This window comes from Pelecanus crispus, chromosome 1, assembly GCF_030463565.1.
Source record: "Pelecanus crispus isolate bPelCri1 chromosome 1, bPelCri1.pri, whole genome shotgun sequence".
Classification (NCBI taxonomy): Eukaryota; Metazoa; Chordata; class Aves; order Pelecaniformes; family Pelecanidae; genus Pelecanus; species Pelecanus crispus.
Genome location: NC_134643.1, coordinates 2713340 through 2739269, shown reverse-complemented (window position 1 = coordinate 2739269; position 25930 = coordinate 2713340). Strand labels below are relative to the sequence as shown.

General features: G+C 41.0%; 1 protein-coding gene across 1 annotated transcript in view; it reads left to right on the top strand.

Moving 5' to 3' along the window:
• Window positions 1-25930, top strand: part of EXOC4 (exocyst complex component 4) — a 421646-nt gene that overhangs the window by 182323 nt on the left and 213393 nt on the right. Inside the window, exon 10 of the mRNA XM_075720228.1 lies at window positions 12927-13023. Coding sequence (XP_075576343.1) covers window positions 12927-13023 — 97 coding nt within the window. The remainder of the gene's footprint in view (window positions 1-12926; window positions 13024-25930) is intronic.

Here is a 25930-nt window from a genome sequence, read left to right as displayed (position 1 = left end):
TTTTTCTTGACGCCCCGCAACGCAGCGCCTTGCCTTAGGAGTACGATACAGATCTCAAAATTTGGTGGGAGGTGGGAAACCTTTTAGATCTGCAGCTTCTCCTGTGTTGTGGGACCCTTTGTATTACTGAGTGTCGCTCCGAATAACACAACCCTTCTCCTGCGTTACAGCTTGGCCGCTTTCCTCAGTTGTAAGTAGCCCTTGTAGGGAAAAAACGGAGGGGGGGGAAGTGCTCCCTGAATACTCCCTCCATCAGATAAGGCTGCTTCTGCTTCTGATTTTTCTTGATGAACAGTAGTTTTCAAAGTAAGTTTTGTGGCTGTTTGAAGCTGAAAGGTTAGGACCACAGCAGAGGGGGACCTCTGAACTCGGTACTCCTTTCAGATGCACAGTGGCTTACATCTATTTTTAAAGAGAGAATGATGGATTTGCCGACTGCAGTTGTAGGTGGTACAACACAGCTTGGAGATAGCGTTGTCCAGACTTTTCAGTGTTACTGCAAGAAGCAGCTTCGCGCTTAGGGAGTGTCCTCCGAGGCATAGGAATAACTTTGGTTTGTGCCTGTTCTTCTGCCTTCTTTTAAAGTATGCACTTGATGCCAAGTTTAATTTTTGCTTTTGCCATTACTAGTTGCTCCGTACTAGTGTGTGCACTTCTGCTTCTTGTGGTTGAACAAAAGAGCACATATTTCTTTTAACTGTGAAATTATAATCCAAAGTATTGGAAGAGGTAGGTAAGACTCTACTGAGCTAGATAGTTACTGTTGATAGAATCATAGAATGCTTTGGGTTGGAAGGGACCTTTAGAGGCCATCCAGCCCAACCCCCTGCAGCGAGCAGGGACAGCTTTAACCAGAGCAGGGTGCTCAGAGCCCCGTCCAACCTGGCCTAGGATGTTGCCAGGGATGGGGCCTCCACCACCTCTCTGGGCAACCTGTGCCAGTGGCTCACCACCCTCATTGTAAAAAATTTCTTCCTTATATCCACTCTAAATCTACCCTCCTTTAGTTTAAATCCATTATTCCTTGTCCTGTCACAACAGGCCTTGCTAAAAAGATTGCCCCCATCCTTCCTATAGGCCCCCTTTAAGCACTGAAAGGCCACAATAAGGTCTCCCCGCAGCCTTCTCTTCTCCAGACTGGACAACCCCAACTCCCCCAGCCTGGCCTTGTAGCAGGGGTGCTCCAGCCCTCGGATCATTTTTGTGATCCTCTTCTGATAGAGTCTGCTGAATCAGCAGAAACCACAATTTTTTTTTTTTTTTTTTTTTTTTTTTTTCTGATGAAGCTGAAGCATTCAAATCTCGGCTTCTTTAGCCCATGACTGTTGAATGCTTTTAAGTAAAACTTAAAATAAGAAAATTGTTAGTACTGGAATAGTTTTTTCAACATGTACCTTTTGAGCTTTTCTTATCCTTGATACCTGCACAGCAGTAGCAACAAGTAAAAAGAAAAAATAATCTACATAACTCTCTTCAGAAATTTCTGTAAAGCAGAGCTCATAGGAGTTCTTGGTCATTGCTTAGGAGAAACCTTAAGTTTCCTGTCTATGGAAATATACAGAAACATATATGGAAAGGACTGGTCATTCTTCTTTCTACAGTTTGTTATATTACATACAGCGTGAATCTGACATATTGGCTCCTATGAAATTGTGTTTTATTAAAGTCACCAGGTTATTCTTGTGCTAGCAATGGCTTTGATTAAGCACTGTATTAGGGTCATATCCTAGAATAACAGCATTTCTAAATCCCTCGCTGCATTTGAAAGAATTGTGATTAAAGTTCTGGCTGTTTTCCTGCAATTGCTAATGTCTGCTGAGGGCTCAGTTACCCTCCTTTTTATTGGCGCTTGAGTTCTCTCACAGCCCCATGCGATTTTGTGCCAATATCAGTGACGGTCTCCGGGGGGAAGCAGTTTTGCATTAAAATGCAAGAAGTAAAAGCTGTAGCAAAATTAACACAGGGGTCTAGAATTTCCAGTGTGACTTAATAGCCATGGTGTTGGTTGTTTTCTAAAGTCTAATTCATCTTTGATTGAATTTCAGGCAAAACAAAGCAAGGAGGATAAGGAGGTGGGGAAACCCATCTAAAAGAGATTATGGATGAACAGGTTGAAAAATGCTGCCTGACAGGTCGTACTCTGAGCAATCTGATAATTTCTGCTGGCACAGGGAGTTGTTTTGTGCATTTTGTGCACTGGCATGGACAATCTATTTCGGTTCCCTTGGGGAAAACCCATGTTATTAGTAGGGATCATTCTGCATATTGCTGGAAAATGAATTAATTCACACTAGTGTGTGCATAGATGAGGAGTAAGGACATTCTTTTGTTGTTATAAATTTATAGAGGCATCACAGTGTTAAATAACCAAGTAGGATTTATTTTGCCTTGTTTTACATGCCAGATTTGTAACATTTTCAAGACTTGTCAAAAGATTGGCAAATTTATCTTCATTAGAACTGATGCATTCATTAATACATGGAAAACAAGTCTATGATAGCTTTCTTGGCCAGCATGATGGTTACTATAGTCCTAGCTATGTGCACTTTCTAAATCCTGTTTCCTTCCTGTGTGCTTACGTTAAAAAATTATTTCTGTAGATGTATACTTCTTCTAGAAGACCGTACAATGTTTTACACCGTTTATTTCATTAGCTCTCCTAGCAGGCCCCATAAGAGGGGCTATAGCAAATCTGCCCCATCTCAGAAGTGGGTGAGTGGAGATGCAGCCTTGTCCAACGTCATGCCACGAGCCTATGGCCTCGCCAGATGTATCTTGCTGTAACCACCGGTTCCTTTGTCTAAATGGGTTGCAAACTTTTAAGTATTAAAAAGGAAGATGAAATGTGGGAAGATTTAGAGTTAAACAGTTTATAAGACTATAAAACGATAAATGACTGTCTGTCAAGAAATATCTTTGTCTTACTTCCCTTGCTTTCTCTGTTTGCTCACTGTTTTTTTTTCTTCTGACATTAAAACTGAATAGAAAACATGTCAGGAATACAAAAAATTCAGGTAGGAGCCATTTGCCACTACAGGAGATAAGATAAAGAAGGCAAGTTTCAAGAAGAAAAGAGTTGAGAAGTGAATGCAGTGTGTAAGTAATCACAGTTCATTAGCTCTAGCATGTTTTCTGGCTTCGGATAAGGATTTATGCTGCAGCCATGCTTTGGAAGAGCTTACATCTGTACACAGTAGTTTTAGGGAAACCAACAAAATAGTAAATATGCAAGCTGACAAATACATTAATCAAAGTGCCTGCTGCTGAGTCGTGTGGCCTGGGAAAAAAAAAAAGGGGGAGAAAGAAAAGTATGAATTTTAAACAATTTCTGTAGCTGAAAGGAGACTTTACATATGTGGCTGACACACTGATCAAATGATAAAGTAGAGTCAAATTGAACCTCAACCTTTTGTACAGCCTGTGAAAGTGAAGGCACGCTGCAGTTTTTCGAGGCAGATGGAGTGTGAGTAACTAATAAATCAGGTTTTGAAACATTAAAGAGCAACTTATTTAAATGCATATGGTGTTGGATCTCAGACAAGACAGTATAGGAGAGCGTAAAAGGATTGGGCATGGGAACATCAGCAGAACAATATGTCTGCGCACCAGCTATGTGACTGCATCCAAATCAGCTTCCTGGCCTGAAGTCCTGCTATGTAGTAAATGAAGGGTAATGACAGTTGGTCAAAAGCAAGCAGGAGAAGCTGTTTCAGGCAGAAATTTCAGGCGGTGATTGGAATAGGTGGTGCAGTCAGTTTGGTAAGTTGGAGCCGTATTCTGTGTTAAATGGAAAGCTGAAGTCTAAGCATGAATTTAAGACCAGTGAATAAAACCTTTGTTCCTTTTTGTCGACAGCATTTCTCAAAATAGCTTTACCATGGGAAGGCTGGAGTCACTATTTCAATTCCCCTTTTGGAAAACTGAAACGTAGAAACCTGATCCAGGGTCGTAGAGGCCGTATTAGACCCATGACTTGAATCCAGATCTGCAGCTGAGCAGTAGTAAAAACTTTTATATGAAGTCTGGGTTGCACGATCTGCATCAGCTGCCTGTTGGTTTCTGGATCAATTTTTAAGCTTTTGATAGCAATGTGTATTCTCATGGCTGGGAACTCTCTACCTGTACAGAACAAAATGCCATGCTGCTGTCATCGTGGTGAGTAGGACTTGTGCTTGTGCTCCCTTTGAGCAGAGAGGCAATTTGTGGCAGTATTACCTCTTCTGCTTTTGGAAATTACTTTTCCTTCAGCATGGTTTGAAGCTGAGTGTGTGTTCTCCAAACTTTGAACACAAGCTACAGCTCTCTTCCCTTCTTTCCTAGTTTTATACCTGGAAGGGATTTGTGATGGTCCAGCCATCAGACTTGACTTCAGCTGGGATTGTTAGATCATTGTGGTGACTGACGTGGTCCCAACCCCACAGCAAACTGGGTTGGTGCATATTTCGGAAACTCTGGACTCCTGTGTCTGTACTTGTCCCCCAGCACAACAGCCCCATTGCTCCAGGAGGCAAACTGAGAACCAGCGAGGAGCCCTGCCTGAATTTCTGCACATTTGTGTTTTTCCAGTGAAAGCTTGTTAGGTTGGAAAGCTGCTCTGCAACCCTTGTTAGGGAGCATCACCCCAAATGCTGCTTCTGGGAGAGTTGCTGAGATTTTCTTTCACTTAAGGAAATGTTACAGAAATGAAATGTGATGTACTTTATAACCTTAAAGGTCAGCTTCCTTGTCTTTCTTGCCCCACTTCACATCTCTTTCATCTTAATTCCCACCCCACCTCTCTGTCAAAGAAGAAAAATATTTACAAACTAACTGAACAGATCGAAGCGTAGTCCGTGTGGATTTAGGGTGTACCTGTACTTGGCTGCGGCAGTGTTGGTATCTCCAGTGCAGAGTTTAGTGCCAGCGATGAGTGATGGACAGACTGGAAGCTGGGAACTGCCCTGTGAGACAGTGAATCATCTCGGAGCTCCCTTCCTACCACTGCAGAGCCCTCGCCCCAAGGACTGACAGCCAGTATTTTACAAGCAGTTAGCCACCTAATTCCCATTGATTTTGGGTCTCTTGTAGTGCCGATGTCATCTCGCTGATGTCTGTTGATTTTGGTAGAAGGTAGGGTGCCTATGTGTTTTTAAACATCAGTCCCTTACTCCTGATGGTCTGATCTATAAATTCACAGCTGCCATGATTAAAAAAAGAGCATGTGATTGAGAAGCAAACGAGAAATGCAATCTTTCCTTTGTCAGAAACCTTTGCTAAATTGCTTCTCCCCTCAAGCAAGGAAGTAATCAAGTATTGGCCGGAGCTTATTCTTGTCTATCTTGATAACGCGTGGATTTATTTGTTGTCTGGCTCATCTCACCTCTCTTCCTCCTGTTGAGAGAGAGGGAACAGGAGCCCCATGTGCTGCATCAGCGGGCAGGTAGGTCACTGCCAGAAACAGCCGTGTAGTGCACTCTCTACTGCAGTTTGTGGGTGAAGAGGGCAGAGGTAACATCCTTGCTATGTAGGAGTAGACAGAATAGTCTGCCTAAAATAATCCACTAGATGCCACTAGAAGATGAGATCTCTTGTCTAGTCCATGGAATCCTAAAGTGGTTGGTGTTTGAAGGGCTTTCTAGAAGAATTTTGTATCATTCACTTACAAATAACCTTTGCTTTACTTGAAGCGCTGAGTTTCAGTTCCAGTTGCACTGGCAGACCCGTAACAGCTCCTGCGCGTGGTTCGTAGGAGTCCAGCAAGAAGGGAAGAGAACACGACTCGGAAACAGAAAAGCATTAACCCAGAGTTGACCTGCACCAGCGGGAAGGTGCAATGTTTCAAGGCTGTCTGCCAAACAGTATTCTTAATAAAAGTACAAGTCTTCAAAGCTGGTGTTTGTTCAAAAGGAAGGGTCTATGGATTTGGAAGTTCAATGATTATTTTCTGTGGAGCTGGCCTGGAAACACAGGCTGGTTGAAACATGGAGCTGGATGCTTCTGGGGTCTCTGTTATATTTGTTCACTTGGATAAACTTAGTTGGCTTCAGGGAAGACCTACCTAGATTCTGTCACGCTGCCTGTCTAAGGTCAAGGCGCTTGAAGCACTCGCAAAAGCTAATTTTAGGTGCAGGATGCTGGATTCCATATGTGCTTTGTTCCCCGGTGGAGACTGGTCTGGAGATGGACCAGATCCTTCCCCATCCCTTCCCTGCTGAGGTCCGATGGTATAGGAAAGCAAGTGCCAGATCAGCTGGTTGCTGAGCCCTTAATTCAAGCTTTGAAGGGCTTTCTAGAAGAATTTTGTATCATTCACTTATAAATAACCTTTGCTTTACATGAAGTGCTGAGTTTCAGTTCCAGTTGCATTGGCATACCCAGGCTGGTGGCTCCACTATGTGGGCTCTACTAAAGCAGGTATCTTAGAGCAGTTTGAAAAACGGCCTGAATGCAGGTAAGGTGGATGATTCAAGACATGCAAAAGAATTTTAGAGAAGATCAATTACATCTGTTTCCAATAAAAAGAACTTAAATGTGCATGCTAATACGTTGAATCGCTGCTGCGAATCGGTATAGTAAAAACAGGACTTGATGCTTGTGTTGTGTGTGGCTTTAAGTGGGTGCAGTTGTAAGACAACAGAGTCCTAATGTACAGAAATATGAAAAAGCAGAAGACTTCCTTTATAAACCCCGTTACTGTTCTGTAATAGCACAGATCAATCGCTCTTTTCTATTGAGCTCTGTTTTATAATAACCTGCTTTGCTCTGTTTGGGCAGCTGTTGCTTTCTTTCCTTTCATTCTAAATGAAAATTTGTATTTCCATACCTTGAAGCTGGTATACAGGTAATAACTATGTTGTTGATCTCCACATAATCAAGAACTTTTCGGAAGGACTGTAACATCTAAACCGGTTCCTTTTCTCCTGTAAGTTTGCTCCGATGCTCCGAGTGGAGGTGGCATTGATTTGCAAGCTGTGTTGATTGCTTGATTGTTGTGGCTTCAAAGGCTGCTTCTTTATTCTTTTTATGGTTGCATAGATTAACGTGAAGTGGCTCACTAGGAAAGGCGCTTTGATCACAGAGAGGTGCCGAAGAATTGTTCACTACGTGCCTGGAACCTGTTTAGCTGAAAAGTTTGCAGTCATGGAGAGATTAATGAAGTTGTCCTGTGCTAACCCAGGGGATGGGAGGGGAAGAGAGCAAACAGAGGTTTGCCTACGGTCCTCATAGTTTTCGAGTGTTCACTGTTTCCATTTAGACCAAGGTAATATTTTTTGGATGTTTCAGAAAGGGGTTTACTTACTAGCCAAATATCTTTGTGTTTGAAAAATTTTTGTGTCTGATAGGATGTAATACTGTATACTGTAAAGTATAGCGGTGCTGAAGATGAAATGCATTAAGACAAATAGGTTTAGGTTGGAAATTAGGAAAAATTTCTTCACAGAAAGGGTGCTCAAGCATTGGAACAGGCTGCCCAGAGAGGTGGTGGAGTCCCCATCCCTGGAAGTGTTCAAAAAACGGGTAGATGTGGCACTTTGGGACATGGTTCAGTCTAGTCTACCCTTGATTGGTTTAGTGTGGACTTGGTAGTGTTAGGTTAATGGTTGGACTGGATGATCTTAAAGGTCTTTTCCAACCTAAACGATTCTATGATTCAATGAAATACAGCTCCGAAACAATTAGGGAATGTGTTATGGTGCTCTGATGTGACAGTGTAAGAAATCTCGCTGTTTAAAGGTACTTTTACTAGAGGCAGAGAGAGCTTTCCTTACATTGTTTAAAAAAGAGATTATTACTTACTATGGTTTTTAAAGGTGCAAGGAGCCTCTTACAGGATGCTGAGCTGCCTCCTCTCTGATGTCTTCACGTCCTTCAGGGAACAGATCAAGAGAGGGAGTAGTGTGTGATTCCTCTTCACACATGCTGTTGAAGAGTGGTAACTTCCATATAAATCTTGGACTTTTATGGAGAAAATTGTTTCAATTAAAAAAAAAAAAACAAACAAACCAACCCTAAACAAAACCCAAAAAATCTAGGAAAAGGAAATATAAATACTGTTATTGTCTCTGGGGGTTTTTGTGGGTTTGGTGGTAGTGGTTTGTTTTGGTTTTTTTTTTTTTTTAAATTTAGTAGTAGAGAAGTTATCATGATAAATAAGGAAATCACAGGATGTGTCACAACGTGACCTTTTTTTACAAAGTAGGATCAAACTTTTTCTGTATACATGGCAGTCCTTGGTTATAGAAAGTAACCTGCATTACATTAATTGCAAAATTATGGATCGGGAAACTCCTTGCAGCGTGTTCCAGGGTTTTGTCTTTAAATGAGGAGTCATGATTTGTGTGATGGCGTGTATCTAACTTAAGGTTTGCCTTCGGTACTGTTTCAGTACACAAAATAGGTATAGGAATACCGAGAAATTGTTTAATTCGTTTGCAAAGCACCCCAAGACGCTTTCTGAAGAATGCTAATCCTTAGCATTTCTATCAGGTGCTTCAGTATGTTTTCCATATGGAGTAAGTTAGCAAAGTCCACGTATACCTCAAATCGTGGCGGGCAACTTTGAACTTCATGGCAGAAGAAACTCCCGTTTTTCTGGGGAGATCCCTTCTGGGACAAGAAATCTTGCCATCATCCTTCTGAGCCCCGCTCTGTGTGTGGGTAACAGGATGTTAGCAGTAAACCTGGGATATTCATGACGAATATTTAAATTTTTAAAATACTATCCGGAATGGAAAACTTAAAGCACTCTTAATATTTGTTCAGACTTCAAATGCGTGCAGAGATTCTAGCTTTCTTGGTAATCTAATGCTTTTTCATATTGAAGCATGACATTTTAGGCTCCATTTCAGAAAGATTCAGCTGCGTTACTAATGGACCCGTCTCTGACTCCCACTCACAGTGGTATTCAGGTGGGCACACTTCATTGCCAGCACAGTGTGAGGATATCATTAACTATGACAAATTTCACTTCGCCTCAAAAGTTTTTCTTCTTTTTTTTTTTTTTTTTTTTTTAAGTCTCGTAATTTATTGCTAGACAGATTAAATCAGCAAGCTGCTGCTCTTAAGAAGGAACTGCTACAACAGTAATACTTTCTGACAGCTGTGGAAGTTTGGGTTTTTTTCCTAGTGCCTATGAAATGTGGCTATTATAGTTTCTTGCCTTTTATACTAAAAAAAAACCAACCAAAAAAAACCCAAACCGTGTGAAAGATTTCTGTCGTGTGGCATTGCTGAAGTGTATACTTGGTCCACATAGTTATTGGAGTGCTGTGTACATCGTGGTGTTGTACGTCAGTGAGCATGGACGGTTACTCCCGTAGTCAGTGCTTGTAGCGAGCTGTCCTGGCAATAAAGTTGAGCACCTACATACAGTTGAAAATCTTCAGTGCTCACTGGGAATTCGGCTTTACAGCTCCTTTTCCCTAATGAGGCAGATAGTTGTCTGCTCTTGGACTCTGCGCACGGGTATGTGGAGTGTGTTTGGGACAGCCGAGCGGTACAGTATTTGCATGCTTAGCTCTTGTTTGAGAGGCTGTGCAAACTGCCTCTGTCTGGTAATCATCTTGATAAGGAGAAAAAAAACCAAAACAGGCATTTTTTCCACTTTTCCTTCATGTGCTGCCTGTTTTCTGTGGAGCTGCCTGGTGTTGGTTTCTTTGGATGATCGTTCATCTCCCTGCAAGAGACGCTCTTGGTAGGAATCAATAAGGATGAAGGGCTATTCGTGGTGTATTTTTATGGAGATGCCTGTTGGCCCTCCAGCACAGGGCATCATCTGCAGTGGAGGTATCGTGTTGGCTGGTCAATGTAAATGCATATTTCAGACCTTGATGTAGTCAGGGAGAGTCCCCACTAGAGATTTCGCCTTGAATTTCCACTTGAATATCCAGGCCAAGGCATCATAAGCTCTCTCCTGCTCCAGTTTGGGCTTTTCTCCCATCGCTATCATAATAAAATTGCTGCGTTGTGGTAAATGGCAGCATTTGCTTTTCTGTGTTGTGGCCAGGCACGACTGGAGCTGTGCTGATGTCGGGCTGTGGCAACTTAGTTCAGGGTCCGTAGGGGTACGCTGGCAGCGTCAAGAGAGGTAAAGGTAAGAGGCGCGGCGCAGGCAGTGCTGGGTGGTTGTCGGTACGTACAGGGCATCATCAGGAGTAAGATTCATGTCGGTGTATTTTTCAAGGTAAAATATTTAAATACAAACAAAATTACTTTTCCTCATCGCTTGCACCTACATGCAGAGCATTCATTATTATTAATTGAAACCTAAGAGCGGAGAAGATGTGAAAGCATATTTTTCTCTCAGTGCCAGTGTTCTGTTCTTCTCAAATCTCAGATAGTATGGCCAAGCAGATGAGACAGATTGTTTTATTCCTTGCTATGGAGTTCATCCCAGTCAATAGTATTGATTAGTGCAGGGTGACTTGATTTAACAAGAATAACACCGTTTTCTTAATTTGAGCCTAGGAAATATCCTAGTTCATGCCTCAGTAGTTCATGCTTGGATGAATTCTTCAATAAGTCAGTTAAGACACAGACCCCGCTGGAAATTGCAGGGTCTGACATTAATGAAGGGAAACGAATAATTTTCTTTTCCTAGAAGTTGCGCCTCTTTTTTCCACGATTAAACTGTCACATTGTGCAAGTTAACTTCTTAAAATGCAAAATGAAATTCCTGAACTTTGGGGGTTTTGTTTGTTTGTTTTTGTTGTTTTAAGAGCTACCTCTTTCTAATTACAATCACTAAAGTTTTATAAACTGTGTTCTCAGCTGCTGCTTTGTGCTTCTTGAGTCCTTATGTTAGTGTAGGATTGATCAAGAAGCTTCATGTCCCAACAGTGCGTTTGGGGAGCTGAGTCAGCTTGTGGAAATACTGGGACTGCAGATATCCAGAGGATGGATGCATGGATTTCCCACTCCACAGGGAATTTAATATTGTCTCTTTTACTGGGGCACTGAAACAGCATCTTTGAATCTACATGAGTGCTGTGAATTCTTGTCCAAAACACTCTTGACCTGGAGGGACAGTTCAGGGTGTGGAAGAACTGGTGTCGGTGACCTGCTTGGTCCTTAGATGTTGCTGTGAGGTTGCTAATGGGAGGGTCAATTAAATGAAGTCATCGAAGAGCGGTTTTTTTGTAGGTTGGTTGCAGGTAATGGCCTAAAGCCTATAAACTTCACTTTGAGAAGATGGGAGTCGTTTACTCATCAGTTGTGTTCCTCCTCTTACGCTTTCCAATTTCGAGACATTCTTCTTGTTTCGAGGCAGGCAGATGTCAGGGTCAAAAAATTCAATAATCTGCTGGTGCTGTTTTGATTTCAAGTACTTTGTCATTTTCCTGCCTATAAAGCTATCATAATAATGTGATTAGGTTCTGTATTTATTATATTCAATCATTAAGGAGAGTTCACATGCAAAATGAAAAGGATTTGATAATATTTGGGATATACATAAATTTGTATTTTGGATAATTTAAGGTTCTTAGCCAAAAAACTCACTTGATAGGGTTACTTGACACCAGCAAGACGATGGTCTGTGCTTTGTGACAAAGGAGCATGACCAAAATACAAGGGATTATGTGCTGAATTGCTGCGAATTTCAGAATGAGATTTATTCTGTTGCTGTCATTTGCTCATGTGTGGGACATCTGGCCGGTTCTCCTAAAAATTGTTTCTTCTGGAAGGGTAATGTGGCCGTTGCTATCAGGAAATGCAAGGCTCTCAGGAAATTGAGATTTGCCCTCCCCTCTTTTTTTTTTTTTTTTTTTTTTTTTTTTTTCCCTTTCTCTCTTTTCTTCTCCCCTCTCTCAATATCCTAATTTAAAGTATTTTGGTGTTAGGAGCGCCTATGGAAGTAACTTCGGTTCAGATGTAGTGACATGCAGGTGGGTGTTTCATGCCACTTGCAGTCCTTCAGACTGGGCCTGAGGTGTATAAATAATGCTCTCTGAGCTTGTGTTTTACTACCAAGGAGCGTGCCAAACTCAGCAAGTTTATTTTTCACGTAGCTGAGAGCCTGTTTGTATGCAACTCGAACTTGGGCAACAGAGACGTCTGCTAGGAAATTACAAGACTCTGCGTAGGACACATACTCGTGAGACACCCAGACCCAGTAGTGTTAAATGTAATAAATAAATTAAAATGTCATGTCACTGGCAATCAAAACCAAACTACCTTCCAAGGCATTGAATGGAGGTGTCACCAGTCAGAGGTGCGGGAGCGTCCCATACAGCAATATGGAAGCAGCAAAATTCAGTGAAGTGCTGCTCTTAAAACCCTTTCCAAGCATGATGTTCTTCAAAATACATTATATCCACATGGACAAGACCTCGGGTGTTTATTACACAAAGCGAAAGCCCTTGTGCTTTTGAGAAAGGATCATTTAATGTGTGCTCGTGTGCAAATTAAGAGCTGTTTGGTTCTGGGCTGTTCCAAAAGCTGCTCAAGTCACTGAAACTTCAGGCTGGAGGTCCCCATTTGTCGGTGGGGTGATGTCAGTGGGATGAAGAACCGCGAGGCTCAAGTCTCTTAATGGTATCGGGGCATCTCTCACCTGTGCGCGTGGTATCCCGTTAGCACCTCTGAGCACTGTATGGGACCCAAGTGAGAAATTCATCTCACGTGGCTGGGAAACTCTTCGGCAGCTGAAACTGGGTCCTGTGCCATACGAGACCTGCACTTACCAGTCTTTCTGCAATACCGTCGCTAACTATGGAAAGAGGAGTCTAAAGTGATGTATAAATACTACCTGTGTTGTTCCTATTGCATTAGGAGTACTTTCTCTGAGCAGAAAGAGGATAGAAAGAGCGTATCTTCGCATTAATTACTGATCTTTCACCAGGAATGAAGCATTCACAGACAGACCTAAATGTTTAATTATCACTTACTGTCTAAAATTCAAGGGATGTTCAGATCTGTTAGACAACTTGTTTCATGTTATTTTCCAGGAGGACCAGATGATAACTTAATTGAAGGTGGCGGATCCAAGTTTGTCTGCAAACCAGGAGCTAGAAACATTACTGTCATCTTTCATCCCCTCCTCAGGTAAGTAAGGCTTTTTCTACACATTTCTACAGGTGCAAATAATTAGAATAAGTGGAATTAACCTACTTTCTTTATGGGCACATTGCCACTTCTGAGATAATGTCCAACAGAAATGGGCTTGCTGTAAAGTTGTTGATGTGCACGCGTGTAAAAACTAATCACTAGTTGAGCCTGGTGCCAATGCTCTTTAATCTTTTCCAAAATTAACTAGCATACCAAGTGGGATTGCTTGCCTGAGTGACCCCTTTTCATTGAACAGTGTAATTTATTATTGACCCAAGTTAGGAAAAGTTTGGTTGCAGCCTGTCATAAATTGTTTATCGCTGACTGTCCATTATGCTTATTAAAAAGTCAGAAGGATACTTTATGAACTGCAAGGTAAGTTCATCCTTTGGTAAAACAAGCATGGTCTATGGACTGCAAATTAAATGCCTGATCTAAAGTGCTGTGCCAATTACTAAAGTCTTAGAAATTCACAGCTCACCAAGGACTGCTGGAACTTTAAAACAGAGCAAGTCTATAATAAGCCTCTTCTCAGCAAGTCACTCACCTCTGATACTTTAATTTTGCTCTTTTTACTTTGCAATCTAACAGTTCATCATCTTAGTTTTGCCGGAATTAAATAATATGAAGTTTTTCTCCATTCATGTCAATCTTCCATCTCTGCTTTTTCCTTGCAGGGTTTTCCTTTATCATCAGACGTGTCCTTTCCTATTCAGTGCTGGCACCTTTAGACAGCATCTCCCTCCTTGGCTCTGTTTGTATTACTCACTATCATGAGTCACTTAGGCAACAGGGCATGTTTCTCCAGTGCTAAAAACAAGCAATAATAACAAAAAGTAATTGGAATCTGATCCCCAGATGAAGGAGTATTCTGACTGTCATCTTGATAGCTGAGAAATGTGGTCACTTGTGACTTCTCAGGACTTAAAAATGCAGAGGGAAAGTGTGTAAATTCCTCCAAATTTAAATTTCTGATGCTATGACACTAGATACTGGAATAATCTTGAGCAGCACCTGTTGCGAGGACATTAAAATTTGTTACGTTTTTTCAGAACTTTCCTTGAAAAAAGGGTTGCGTACATTGTACTCTTAGTTGATTGCTAGATGCCCATAATGAAACGGATCATTTCATAACCACAACCTCTCTCTCTTTTCAAATGGAAGAAAAGTGCTAAAAATAAATTTGCTAGAGTGTAATTTTTAGCTTTCAGCCATTTTATTATAAGAAAAGGTGGACAACGGTTAAGATGCAATATGCTATTAAAGATATGACCACTATGATATGGACTTCAATCTCTTCATCTGTAATGAATTTAAGGCTTCTTTCAAGCACAGAGGGAGGTGGTGATGCTCTTATTTTTATTGATGAGGTACTTCACTTTGATTTAGAAACTGGTGAAAAAACTTCTTTCTTTCTATTTGCCTTCCTGCTTAATTTTTCCCCCTTTTTTGCCATCTGAGTCAAACATGCGTGCTGTGCTTTAAATAGCACTTCTCACAAACACTTCACTTTTCATTACCAGCTTGCAAGATAGGCAGTAGAAATAATTTGCTTCATAACAAATAATTGCATCGAGATTAAGGTATCTGCGTACAATATATTTTTCATGCCAACCATCTGCAACATCTTAACTTCCTTGCATTGAGTAGTTCATCAATAACTGCAGGAAGAGAAAGAAAATACTCCATGACCTAGCTTACCATTTTCTCACTGCAGAATGAGTGAGTTTGGGTGTAGAAGTCTACAGAAGTCTTCTACAGAAGACTGTAGAAACTTTTAAAAAGTGCTTTTTACCTACCTTAATGATCCACAGGACAAATATTTGGCATGAGTCCTTGCTCTCTTAGTTTTAACTCGCGATCCTCAACTTTGGCATGCACGTGATGCAGCATATCTGGGACGACTATAGGACTGGATTTCTTTTGGTGATAATGATTCGCTACAGGGAATTCTGTTCCTGATGGGAGTCGATAGCGATGAACCTGTCCTACCAGCAAACTGGCTTACCCATTGACTCCTGTTAAAATTGGCTGTATGATGCTGGCTGTGGTTATAAAATGCTGAATATGGTGGATTTGCTAAGATATTGACGTTGGCAATAATTTCTAACACATCATCCTATGTGTGCATTCCTTGTTGGTTAGACATTTGTCGCCCTTTTCTATACGTTATTGTATTAAGTGTCAAGCTCTCAAGGAGGTAATTGCTGCAGAGGTGTGAAGTTTTCACTTGCTTTATTTTCCATTTGTTGTCGAGGTTCTTTACGGCCTGCCTCAATCATCTTTCATCGATGTCGCTTGTACAGGCTTAAAATGAATGTTTTGAATTCAAAATGATCGATAGTTTATTTAGAAGGAGCGTTCTTTTGTTGTTTTTATCAAGTTCACATAAAAATGTTGACAGAGAGGTTTTAGCACTGTATGGGCCAGCTGATTGTATTAGGAAGCTGAGTGCTTCTAAAAGTATTAAGCTAACTGGATCACTGAGAAACCAGACGCTGGTGTGATGATATAAAGCCTGGGCCTCGCATTAAGTGATGGCTTTAAAATGTAATTCAGCAGAGTAATATTAGGTGGAGAGTTGTAACCAGAGCATTCATATTCAACAGTCTGAATTTCTCTTTTTTTGTACTAGTGATATGAAAAGTGCCATTGTCTATCACATCAGAGAGTTGCACAATCACAGTGTTAAGTTTACTGGTTATTAATAGCCTTTTTTTGGTTCCTTTTTTATTTACAAACTGAGGTTGAGCTTGGCTGGAGATCCTTTTGAAGAACACAGAGTCAGCAGGCTTTCAGGGGGCTGTAAGGTAACCCCCATACCTCCAGTAATGAAAGTTTCTTTAGGGAAACTCTTAACTTACAACCATGGAGAGTGTAAAGGCAAATACATACGAATGATAGTCAAAGTCTTTCTTCCCTCAAATTCATTTAGAGCAACGAGCCAGAGTTGGGAAGTGAGATGTTACATCATTTGGGATGTAGGTCCCTAATTTCCACTAGGACAATTGATATGCACCAAGGCCCAGATTAATTACCAGGACTTAATGACACCACCACACACGTAACAAATGGATAGTGAATTTTTGGAAGACAAGTGGGTATTCCAGTGGAGGTGGTTCCTGGGAATAGATTTTACTAACTACGTATGAAAACTAATTGCACTTACAAATTGAAGAGGAATACACATCTGATTTTCCTTAATTACATATTGCGGGAGGTGTCGAAGTATAAAAGTTACCAAAAGAGTCCAGTCGCTTGCTTCATCCTTCGCTGCTAACCGGCATCTGCTTCGATCGTGAAAGTGCTGGTGTTACTGGTCTGGACTAACGCCTCCCGATGGAGGAAGGAAACACGCGGGACCAATACTGAAGGCCTTCCGTTGTGGAATATTGAACAGCCTGAGTGATGTCTGTTGTAACATTTGTTTGGTGGGGATTTTTTGTTGTTGTTGTTTGTTTATTTGTTTCAGCTGGCATTTGAAAGGCACTTGGCTCTTCAGGGTAATAATCATTTTACATATGCTTTATAGAGTATGTTTATTACCAGACAATTGAAGAACAGATGTCTGCAGTCTTGAGGCTTAAGGGGGAGGGACCGGAGATGGAGGGGATGATGGCGTTTTGAGTCGTGAAAGCGCCGCTGATGCTAACTCAGTTGAACATCGTTTGGATGTTGGGTATTAAGGCCGCAAGGGTATCCATTTATTAATACCAGCCACACTTCATTAAGATCAAGCAGCAATTGAAAGGGTTTTAGGATGGAAGAGAAAGCAAAGCGTTCATTGATTTGGAAGAAGCAGTCGCTTCGAAGCAAGACTGTGTCCTTGCGAAGAAGTGGACTGGAGAGGCTGCGTTGGCTTGGCACCCTTTACCTCTCTGTCCACTGGGCAGTGCCTGTCTTAGGGGATCTCCCCCTTTGCCAGGTGGGAAGAACTGCCAGCCTGTCAGTGATATTCTGATTGCTGCCTTTGATTTCAATGTCTGGAGAGCAAGAAAGTGAAAAACAAAAGTGTCGGTTTATTAGAGTACCAAAACCAAGGCAGGTGGGGGGAGAAAGAAAGGCGGAATTCCTGATTTGACTCTGCTGGTGGTGGTTGAGATGCAAAGACTAAGTTTAACGCTGGGGTGTGTGCATGGTCCAAAGCATTGCAAAGTTTGCTCGTTCTTGGTATTTCAGATTGGTCGGAGTGGGGGGAAAAGAGCAGGTAGCAATTTGACACTTTAACATTTAAATTATTATGTTCATTTAAACTCGTCCCCATGACTTAAAGCAGTAGCTTTTTACCTGATAGCATTTTTGGAATTTCCTGTTTCTTCCCATTACATTAATGCTAATAAAAGAGTGATTGCTCTTTTAATAGATAAAATAAATGCTTTAGGGAATAATCAAGGAGGATAGTAATTTACTTTTGCTGCCTGTTGATACCAGCGTGTTCCTCGCCAAGTGGTGGCAATCAGCTCTGAACTGCTGAAGGTCAAATTTCAGACTCCACGGGTAACCTGTCCTTGGGAGGGAGGTGCACAACGTACAGAGTATGTACATACACGCAGGTACATATGTATTAGCAGTCATGTTTTAGCTTTCCATGCTTTGGGAATAATCATGTCAAGCTTCTATTTAATTCAGGATATGGCAAGATAAAAGGTACTGTACGTAGAATTTAAATCCTCTGTTTGTTTTGAAAATGTTGGGAGGGGATCGCAAAGTTGTCATCGGTTCCTCTGGGGCATCGAAGTCCTTTGGTCTTTGTGAGCATCAGCTGCTGCTGCAGCTGAGCAGTGTTCATAACTACATAACTGTAATGGGCACAAAACTATGTCTAGAGCTAAGAGCCCGTGTGTACCTCGCTGATAATCCCTTTTATTAGTATATTTGTACAGCTATAATAATAGACAACTATTTTGATTTTAAAATATGCTGTAATGTCTTGTAGTTGTGTACTATAAAATTAATATTTGATAACATGGGGAATATGTTCTTTGGGAAGCGAAAGGAGCGTGAAAATTAGGTTAGATTGTTAGTTACATTTAGTATGTTTAGACTATGTTAAATGATACCAAGTATGTTAAGAAAAATATGTGGTATTTTATCAGTCTAAGGGGTATGTGTTATTATTGAAGTAGATGGAAAATGTCAAATAATCCTACAGCACAGATAGTGCTAAATAATGAGAGCTGATGTCTTTAGCTTTCTGAAATCAAACCTTAAAATACTTGATTTTAGAGAAATCGATAAAACTGACTGAGGCTGGGAGAGGGAACATATAATATTGACTGCTTGAAGTTTGTATTTCAGATTGAATAATGTGCAGAGGATAAGGGGCTAAGTGAAAAAAAAAAAGTCTGAGCTGCTGTTATGTACAGAGGAAAACATTATTTGCAAACTTTTAAAGTCACTGACCCCTTAAAAATATAGCTATCCACATTTCATGAATACTGGTTTTTTTAAGTCTTACATTCAGACATATCCCTTATCTTCAAAGAGAGGGGAAAAAAATATCACTTATTTAATCTAAATCTCACTTCTGCAAGGTAGGTAGTATCTTCCTTTTAGAGAGGGAGGCTACGGAGGCGGGGAGATGGTGCCTCTCCGCAGGCTCGGCGGTGCGGCGAGACAAATGGGGCTCAAATCGGGAGATCTCGGCTCCTGCTTCTCATTACGGTACCCGTAGTCACTGCGATGCTTAATATTCCCGTCTCTATTTTGGAATCGCTAATATTCATCCTTGAGTATGACAGATGCTTGATGCAACTTTTCATACACTCGCTGTTTACTTCAATTGACCTGAATCGAAATCTTAAGGGAGCAATTTGACACCCACCTACTGAATTTTTTTTCTCCCCCTGGTTTAATGAGCGTTTAGAAGACATTTAGTTGACGAGTCCCTTGCTGTTGACATTTAGTACTTTATATCTGTCAACAGCGGGAATGAATGTTTCTTGCAGGCGAATCCTAACTCTTTTCTCTTTGACAAGCTCTCATAAAGTCTGCATCGCTGAATTATAAAGACACATTTCAGAAGAGGTTGTTGTTGTGACACTGCTAAGAAAAGGTTTAGTTCTGACTGAGGCCACCGCAGAAACGGGGCACATTCATGGGAAAGGGATGGGGAACAGCTTCACGTTTTGTGCTTTTTTTCCCCTGATGCTTTATGAGAACTGACAGTCTTACTGTGTGTGTCTGATTAAAGATGACAGTTTATAAAAACCTTAAGGTAAGGCTGTTCATTTTCAATGACAGAAAATAAAGCAATCCCCCCCCTACCTCCCACAAAAACAAAAAAACTCTTACACGCCAAAAAAACTCTTAATATGTGATGCATTGATTTTATATTGTCTGTCAGAGAATGTGCTTCAGCAGATCAGTCAAGTTTTGAGTTTTCAAACATGCTTCATCCATACGGGAAATCAACAGCCTGTCAGAAATTTCACATGTCTCCAGCTCCTCCTTTCCTTCAGATGAAATACAACCTGAAAGAACATAGAAATTTTGACATTTGCAAGAACTTGCGTTGAATAGCTGAGAACAGTGTTAATTCAATTCCATGATAATGACTTACTCCTAACCCGTATTACGTTCATCAAGCCAACAAAGTAGTTTTCTTAATGGAAGCACTGCTTAAGTTTACTGCTAGTATTTAACTCATGTTCTCATGGAACACGATTAAGATTCCCCATATTGCTGAACACTATTATTTTTATTAGAGTGTAAGCAGAGATTTATGATGTCATATGAGTTTTCAGTGACTTAGTTATTCCTTTTGAATACTGCGTCACAAAACCTGAGTTGTATCTTAGAACAGAAGTTGTAAGGGACCTACAGTGATCGTCTAGTCCAACAACATGACCATTTCAGGGCTGACCAAAAACTAAAGCATGTCATTGAGGGCATTGTCCAAATGCATCTTGAACACTGACAGGCGTGGGGCATTGACCACTTCTCTAGGAAGTGTTTGACCAGCCTCTCCATGAAGAAATGCTTCCTAATGTCCAGTCTGAACCTCCCCTTGTGCAGCTTTGAACCATTCCCATGTGGCCTATCACAGGATCCCAGGGAGAAGACCTCAGCACCTCCCTCTCCGCTTCCCCTCCTCAGGCAGTTGTAGAGAGCAACAAGGTCACCCCTCAACCTCCTTTTCTCCAAACTAGACAAACCCCGTGTCCTCAGCCACTGCTCATAGGACATTTATTCCAGCCCCTCCACCAGCTTTGTTGTCCTTGTCTGGATGTGTTCAAGTACCTGAACATCCTTCTTAAATTGTGGGACCCGGAACTGCATGCAGTACTCAAGGTGAGGCCACACTGAACGCTAAGGACAGCGGGAACGGCAGCAAGTCTCGAGATAACACCAGCAAACCTTGTGTAGATCTTCTCATCTGGTTCTTTCCCAAAGAGATGGTGAGCATGGCTGGTGGATTTCGGTTAAGAAGGTGGCAAACAGTGATGATTTCATGCTGTGCAGAGAATAATCATGGGTTTTCCCACAATTACAGTAGTTGATGTTGGACTGGAAGAAGGTTATTTTTGACTTTTCAAGCTTCTTGTAGTGTTAAACAAAGTTTTAACATGGACAAAAGCCAGCATGTCTTGTATATGGACCCGTGAATTTATTGTTAATCGAACTAGTGTTTTACTAGTCTAATCAATATGGAACAATTAGCAGTAGTACACTTATAGTAAAATCAATAGAGTTATAAAAATCTGGATTTATAGACCAGTTTATCAGATTTTTACTAATTCTCTTTAATATTTCAATTAAAAAATATAATAGTCAAGTCTATTCTGCCCATGACTGTAATTGGTAAGTGATCTCCATGTCTTTTTCTCAACCCACAAGCTTTTCCATCTTACTTTCTCCCCCCACCGCCCTGTCTGTAGAAGAGGGGAGTGAGAGCGCGGCTGGGTGGGCATCTGGCAGTTGGCCAAGGTCAGTCCACCACAAGAAGCTAGTCTGGTCTTCCCAGGGTCTTACAGATGCTGGCAAATCTTTGGAGCTAAGAAGGAAGAGGATAAATTTGATGAAATTAATGTAGTGGCTCTTCTCTGATACCAGGTGTGGCAAGTAGTCTAGGGAATTCCTCTTGTCGCATCACTGGACCAAATAATTTTACGTTGGAGTGTGTCCTTACCCATCAACCAGCTATCCAAGGCTGAAAGTCAACTCCACTAGCATGTTTTCTAGGCCTAAAAACTTCTTTTTTTAATATAACTGTGTTCTTCCTTAAGAGAATCTAATACACCTGAAATTCTTCGGCTTGCTTTTAGCTCTGTTTCCATGTAAAACTGTGTGTGTTAGCGAACTTCTAGCAAATTCTACAATTTTACAAGGGTGCGCTCAGTTGAAGTATCTTCTGTAACTAATCATATGATGGCTGCAAATTTGTTCGGCAGAATTAAAAAAAGATCTGGGAAAAAAAGAGGGGTTTTTCCCATTAATCCACACCTCTCCAACACAAGCTCACAGGTAGCGGCAGTGACGGGTTTGCTGCCTGTGCTTTGCCAGGCAGACGGATGAATTGGTTCAGGTTATTGTAGCGGGGACCGGCAAGGTGAGACAGGGCTTGTAGAATGCGTAGCTTGCTTTCAGAAGAAACCTGGATCTTGTGTGAACTCAAACTGGCTGTGAATTATGATCGCCTGATGGCACCTTGTTAGCAGGATAGGTGCAAGAAGTTGATCAGAGATGGTGAGCAACCTTCCTTTGCTACCAGAAGGTCATCTTTCCAGATTGCAACTGAGACTGAAGGAAAGGAGCTGGTGTGGTAGAAGCATGGACCAAAAATCACACTTACTTATTTATTAATTTTAATCTACATGCTAATCTGTTATACGGAACATTCTGCAAATGTTTGTAAGTGTTCTATTCATGAAATGAGAGATTAAATATGATTGAAATGGGTCTTGCATGCATTGAAGTTTACAGATTTTCTTTTTCCTGTTTCTTTTCTTTTCTTTTTTTTTTTTCCCCCCTTCACCAGAAGCATGAGTATTGTGGTAATTAAAAACCTGTTGGTCAGAAAAGTATTTAGCAAAGCTAGAAGGGAAGAGTAGATCTATTTAATTTAACCATCTGAAGTATGAAATGGCTTAATCTTAGAATGCTTTAAGGATCCCGAGTTACACACTGAGATCCACATTTAATGCTTGGGCTTATCTCATGCTATAAATCTCTTCAATCGCAAGGTGAGATTCTGCCATGCAAGAGCTGGTGCTTTTCTAGCAGCTCAGCTGGCAATGGGGAATGAGTTTCCACAGCAGCTAAAACTTGCTTTAATAGCACCAGCTTTCATTGCAAATATAGCAAGTTCTACTCTGACACTGCAAAAAAAAAAAAAAAAATCTACAAAGCAACAGAAAAATTCGCAAGGCAAAAATAGAAAAGCATCCTTCATTTTTGTTGTGGAAGAAAATGGGAAAAAGGCTTGGCAAATTCTAAGTTTGTAATCTGTCTATGGAAGCTGTTGAGAAAATACATTAGTGTGGGCTTTCCCTGTGTATAACAGGGGAAATCCAAGGATGAAAACCTGGTGTGACTTGAGTCCAGGTTACAGTATTATGGCCCTGAAAAACTTCGGCGAGTACGCATGGTTACTTTCATAAAGCTTTATGAATTTTCAGTTGAAATACAGAAGACCTGTTTCTTCATGAAAATAAAAAAAGGTGATTCCTGTATTTTGTATTTGCTGTTAAAAGCAAAGATATAAAGCCCAGAATGCCAGTGCTTTTTGGACTCCGTTTCCCCATCTGAAAGGAAAGGTGTTTTGATTTTTGAGGAGTTGTTCTTGTTATTATGATTATGTAGTATTATCATTTTACGTAGATGTCATCTTTTTTAAGCTAAAGGATCTTCTGGGTAGATCCTTTGGTAGTGAACTGGAGTTCCCTTAGTGATGGACCACTCACATCAGAGCTCTCCGCTCTGCGTTTTAGCTGGATTATTCTTGCTTGGTTTTTGCAAAGCTATTTAAAACATTATGTGCAATTTAAAATTTTGTAATTTGGGGAAACTGTAGCTGTTATCCCAGTCAGAACACGGAGGTGAATTTCATTCTCCCCCAAGGACACTAAAATGGTAAAAAAGAGATTTTCAAAGTATTTAAATTTCATCTGTGATTTCAGAGAGTGAAATCTGAAGTGCTTATTTCAACTATTACCCTATTCAGTTTGCTAAACAGAGCTAAAAGTAATGGTTTTGAAGTTACTTCACCAGTAAGCTGCATTTTCCCGTTCTGCTGAATTCTGTCGTGGATGTTACAGTGCGGGACCCTCATTTATTCCTGTTTTATAGACCAGGATCTTTGGTCCGGACGCATCAGATGTGGCTGCACAACCACTTGCAGGGTTTTCATGCCGCCCCAAAGGTGCACGGCAAAAGGAAAATCCTTGTAGCACCATAGGAGACGCCTTGCAGGGAAGTCAGCCCATGGAAGAGTGTGTTTTTCAGACACGAGGTCATACACAGATTAGATTTTGCTGGAATATTCCTGAGGAGTTTAATTTTAAATTTTGCTAATTTTGAGAGCTCTGCAGAATAGCCATAAAGAAATTTTGCAGGGAAGAAGTTGGCCTTTATTTTGGTTATTTTGACTCCCAGGCGTCTTGAATACCAGATAGATCAGCAGTAATTGCACATTGTGTAATACCACTGCTAATCATTTCTGTAGCTCCTTTCATCTGATAACTTCCAAGCTTTTCAGAGACATCAATTCATTAACACCTCAGTGTGAAATTGCTCTGTGCGTGGAAATCCTGGTTATGCGACTGCCAGGGATGAAGCCGCTGTCGATGAAGCATCGAGTTGAACGGTCATAAATTCTGTGCAGATTTGGAATAGGCAGAACATAGCTGAAAGGCATAAATTCCCACTGTTATTAATCAAGGTCCGGATTTTCTCATTTTTTGTACCTTTGTCTCTCCAGGTTGTATTTTTACAAATGGATTTGCTCGGCGGGGGTGCAACAGGTCTGTGACAGCTTAGTTTAGCTCTGAGAGTCCTTCTGTAGCCTGATAGCGATGACTCTGCTGCCTGCTCATACTTGGGTGCTTTAGTCAACTTTTACTTGGGTGACTTCGTCAACTCCGAGGACCACATCTAGCACAAGGTGGTATGAATGTCTTGTGCAAGCTTCAAGCACCTTTCTTCTCATCATTGCATTCCTTAAAGTCAGATTCTTCTGCTGGCCTTGAAAATGGGAATATTCTTTCTGGAGGCCACGTCTGAAATCTAGGTGAAACGCTGGGAGCTTCTTAGCGCAGAGTTGGTGACCCCACTCCTGCGTGGTAGCAGCAAGGCCAAGTGGAAGCAGCCTCAGACCAAGTGTCTGATGACGTTTAATCACTTCTGCCTCTGCTTCCTTCTCTGTAAATTGGCAGTAACTCTTACTCCATGCGTCAGTTGAGTAGTTTGTCATCCGTAGATGAATAGCACTGTCGGAGAACCTACTGGTGGCTGTTGCGCGGTGTGGGGTTTTGTGGACAGTTAAGTGCTTCTACACTGAGGGACGGAGCATGAACAGGAGGGTATGAAGCTGTGTTTCTGTCAAGGCGGACTCCAGTCAATCACAGCTTGTCTAAGTGTTATGGATGTTTATTTGAGTATATGGACACCAGTAAATACTTTTGTTCCTGGAGAAAATCCAGACAGTGACATATCACGGGGAATTTAATTTTTGAAATGGACTTTTAGATGCAACTGCTGTTCATGATAGTGGCAACTTGAGATTTCAGGAGCCCAGTAAGACCAGTTAAGGTCCATCCCCCTAGTCCTGTACCTTCAGATCAGTTGGTTTCTGGGGTTTTTTGCTGCGGAAATGCTAAAACAAATGTTACAAAATAGCAGAAGCTAACAGCATCTCTTCTTTTCCAGTCTTTATTGTAACGTAAGAAGCAATCTTTGCAATAATACTTAAAACTAATGGAGTGGTGGTACCAGGGATGCTAAATGATAATGCCTCTGAACACAAAAGCGCTGCTTTTTATTTAGGTTTTATTTTGGCTGCTCTGGCTGATTTATCATAGGATAAAAAGACTACAGAGAAGGCAGTGTACTAGCAGTGCTGTGTATACTGTAAAGTGTAATGCTGATCAGGTTCTGACTGAAGCTCTTAGTGGCTTTAGTAATTTTTTGTGACTTCTTTCAATAAATTCATTATGTCTCCAGTAACAGTAAGAAAGTGAGTATTTTCAAAGTTTAAAAAAAAATGTTTACACTCTGTAAGGTCAAATAATATTGCTAAATAAGTGCAGATCCCTCAAAAATTGTCTGTTCCTTGATTTTGGGATACCCAAGTTGATAATTTTTAGTCGTAAGCCAGGTTCAGTGGACATGAGATGTAATTGTTTTGCATACAAAGAAAAATTGGAGAACTTGTAGAAAGAACACTAAATACAACAAGAAGGGAGAAGTATTGGGAAGAGTCGGAGTTGGTTCCTTCTAATAGGTCTCCAGAGCTCTCAGAAGAAAGTCACCATTCTGCTGCTTTTGGAGGAGGATGAATGACAGCCATGGAGAGCCATGGTCTGGTGGATGGCCAGACAGTGGAGAGATCACAGCACAATCAAAACTGCTACACAGAGTAGGAAAATCTAAATGCTCTGAAGTTTTATAATACTACAGGGAAGAAATAAAACCGTTCTCTCTTGCTACATCTTTACAAAAGGTGGAGACAAGTCTTCAGTCTAGAATCGTTCTTCATTTTATTTTACAGTGCGGTGCAGTTTATCACTGCGATCCATTCCTCATTGTGAAAGCCATCCCTCTTGATACCTACCGTATAATTGATTTTAAGGAAAAAGGGTCCTGCAATTCACTCTGAAAATCAGACAGCCTGCTTCACCTGTAAATCGTTAATCTGAACTGAAAGCAAATTGTTGTTAAAAAATAATAAAAGTTAATCATTTGC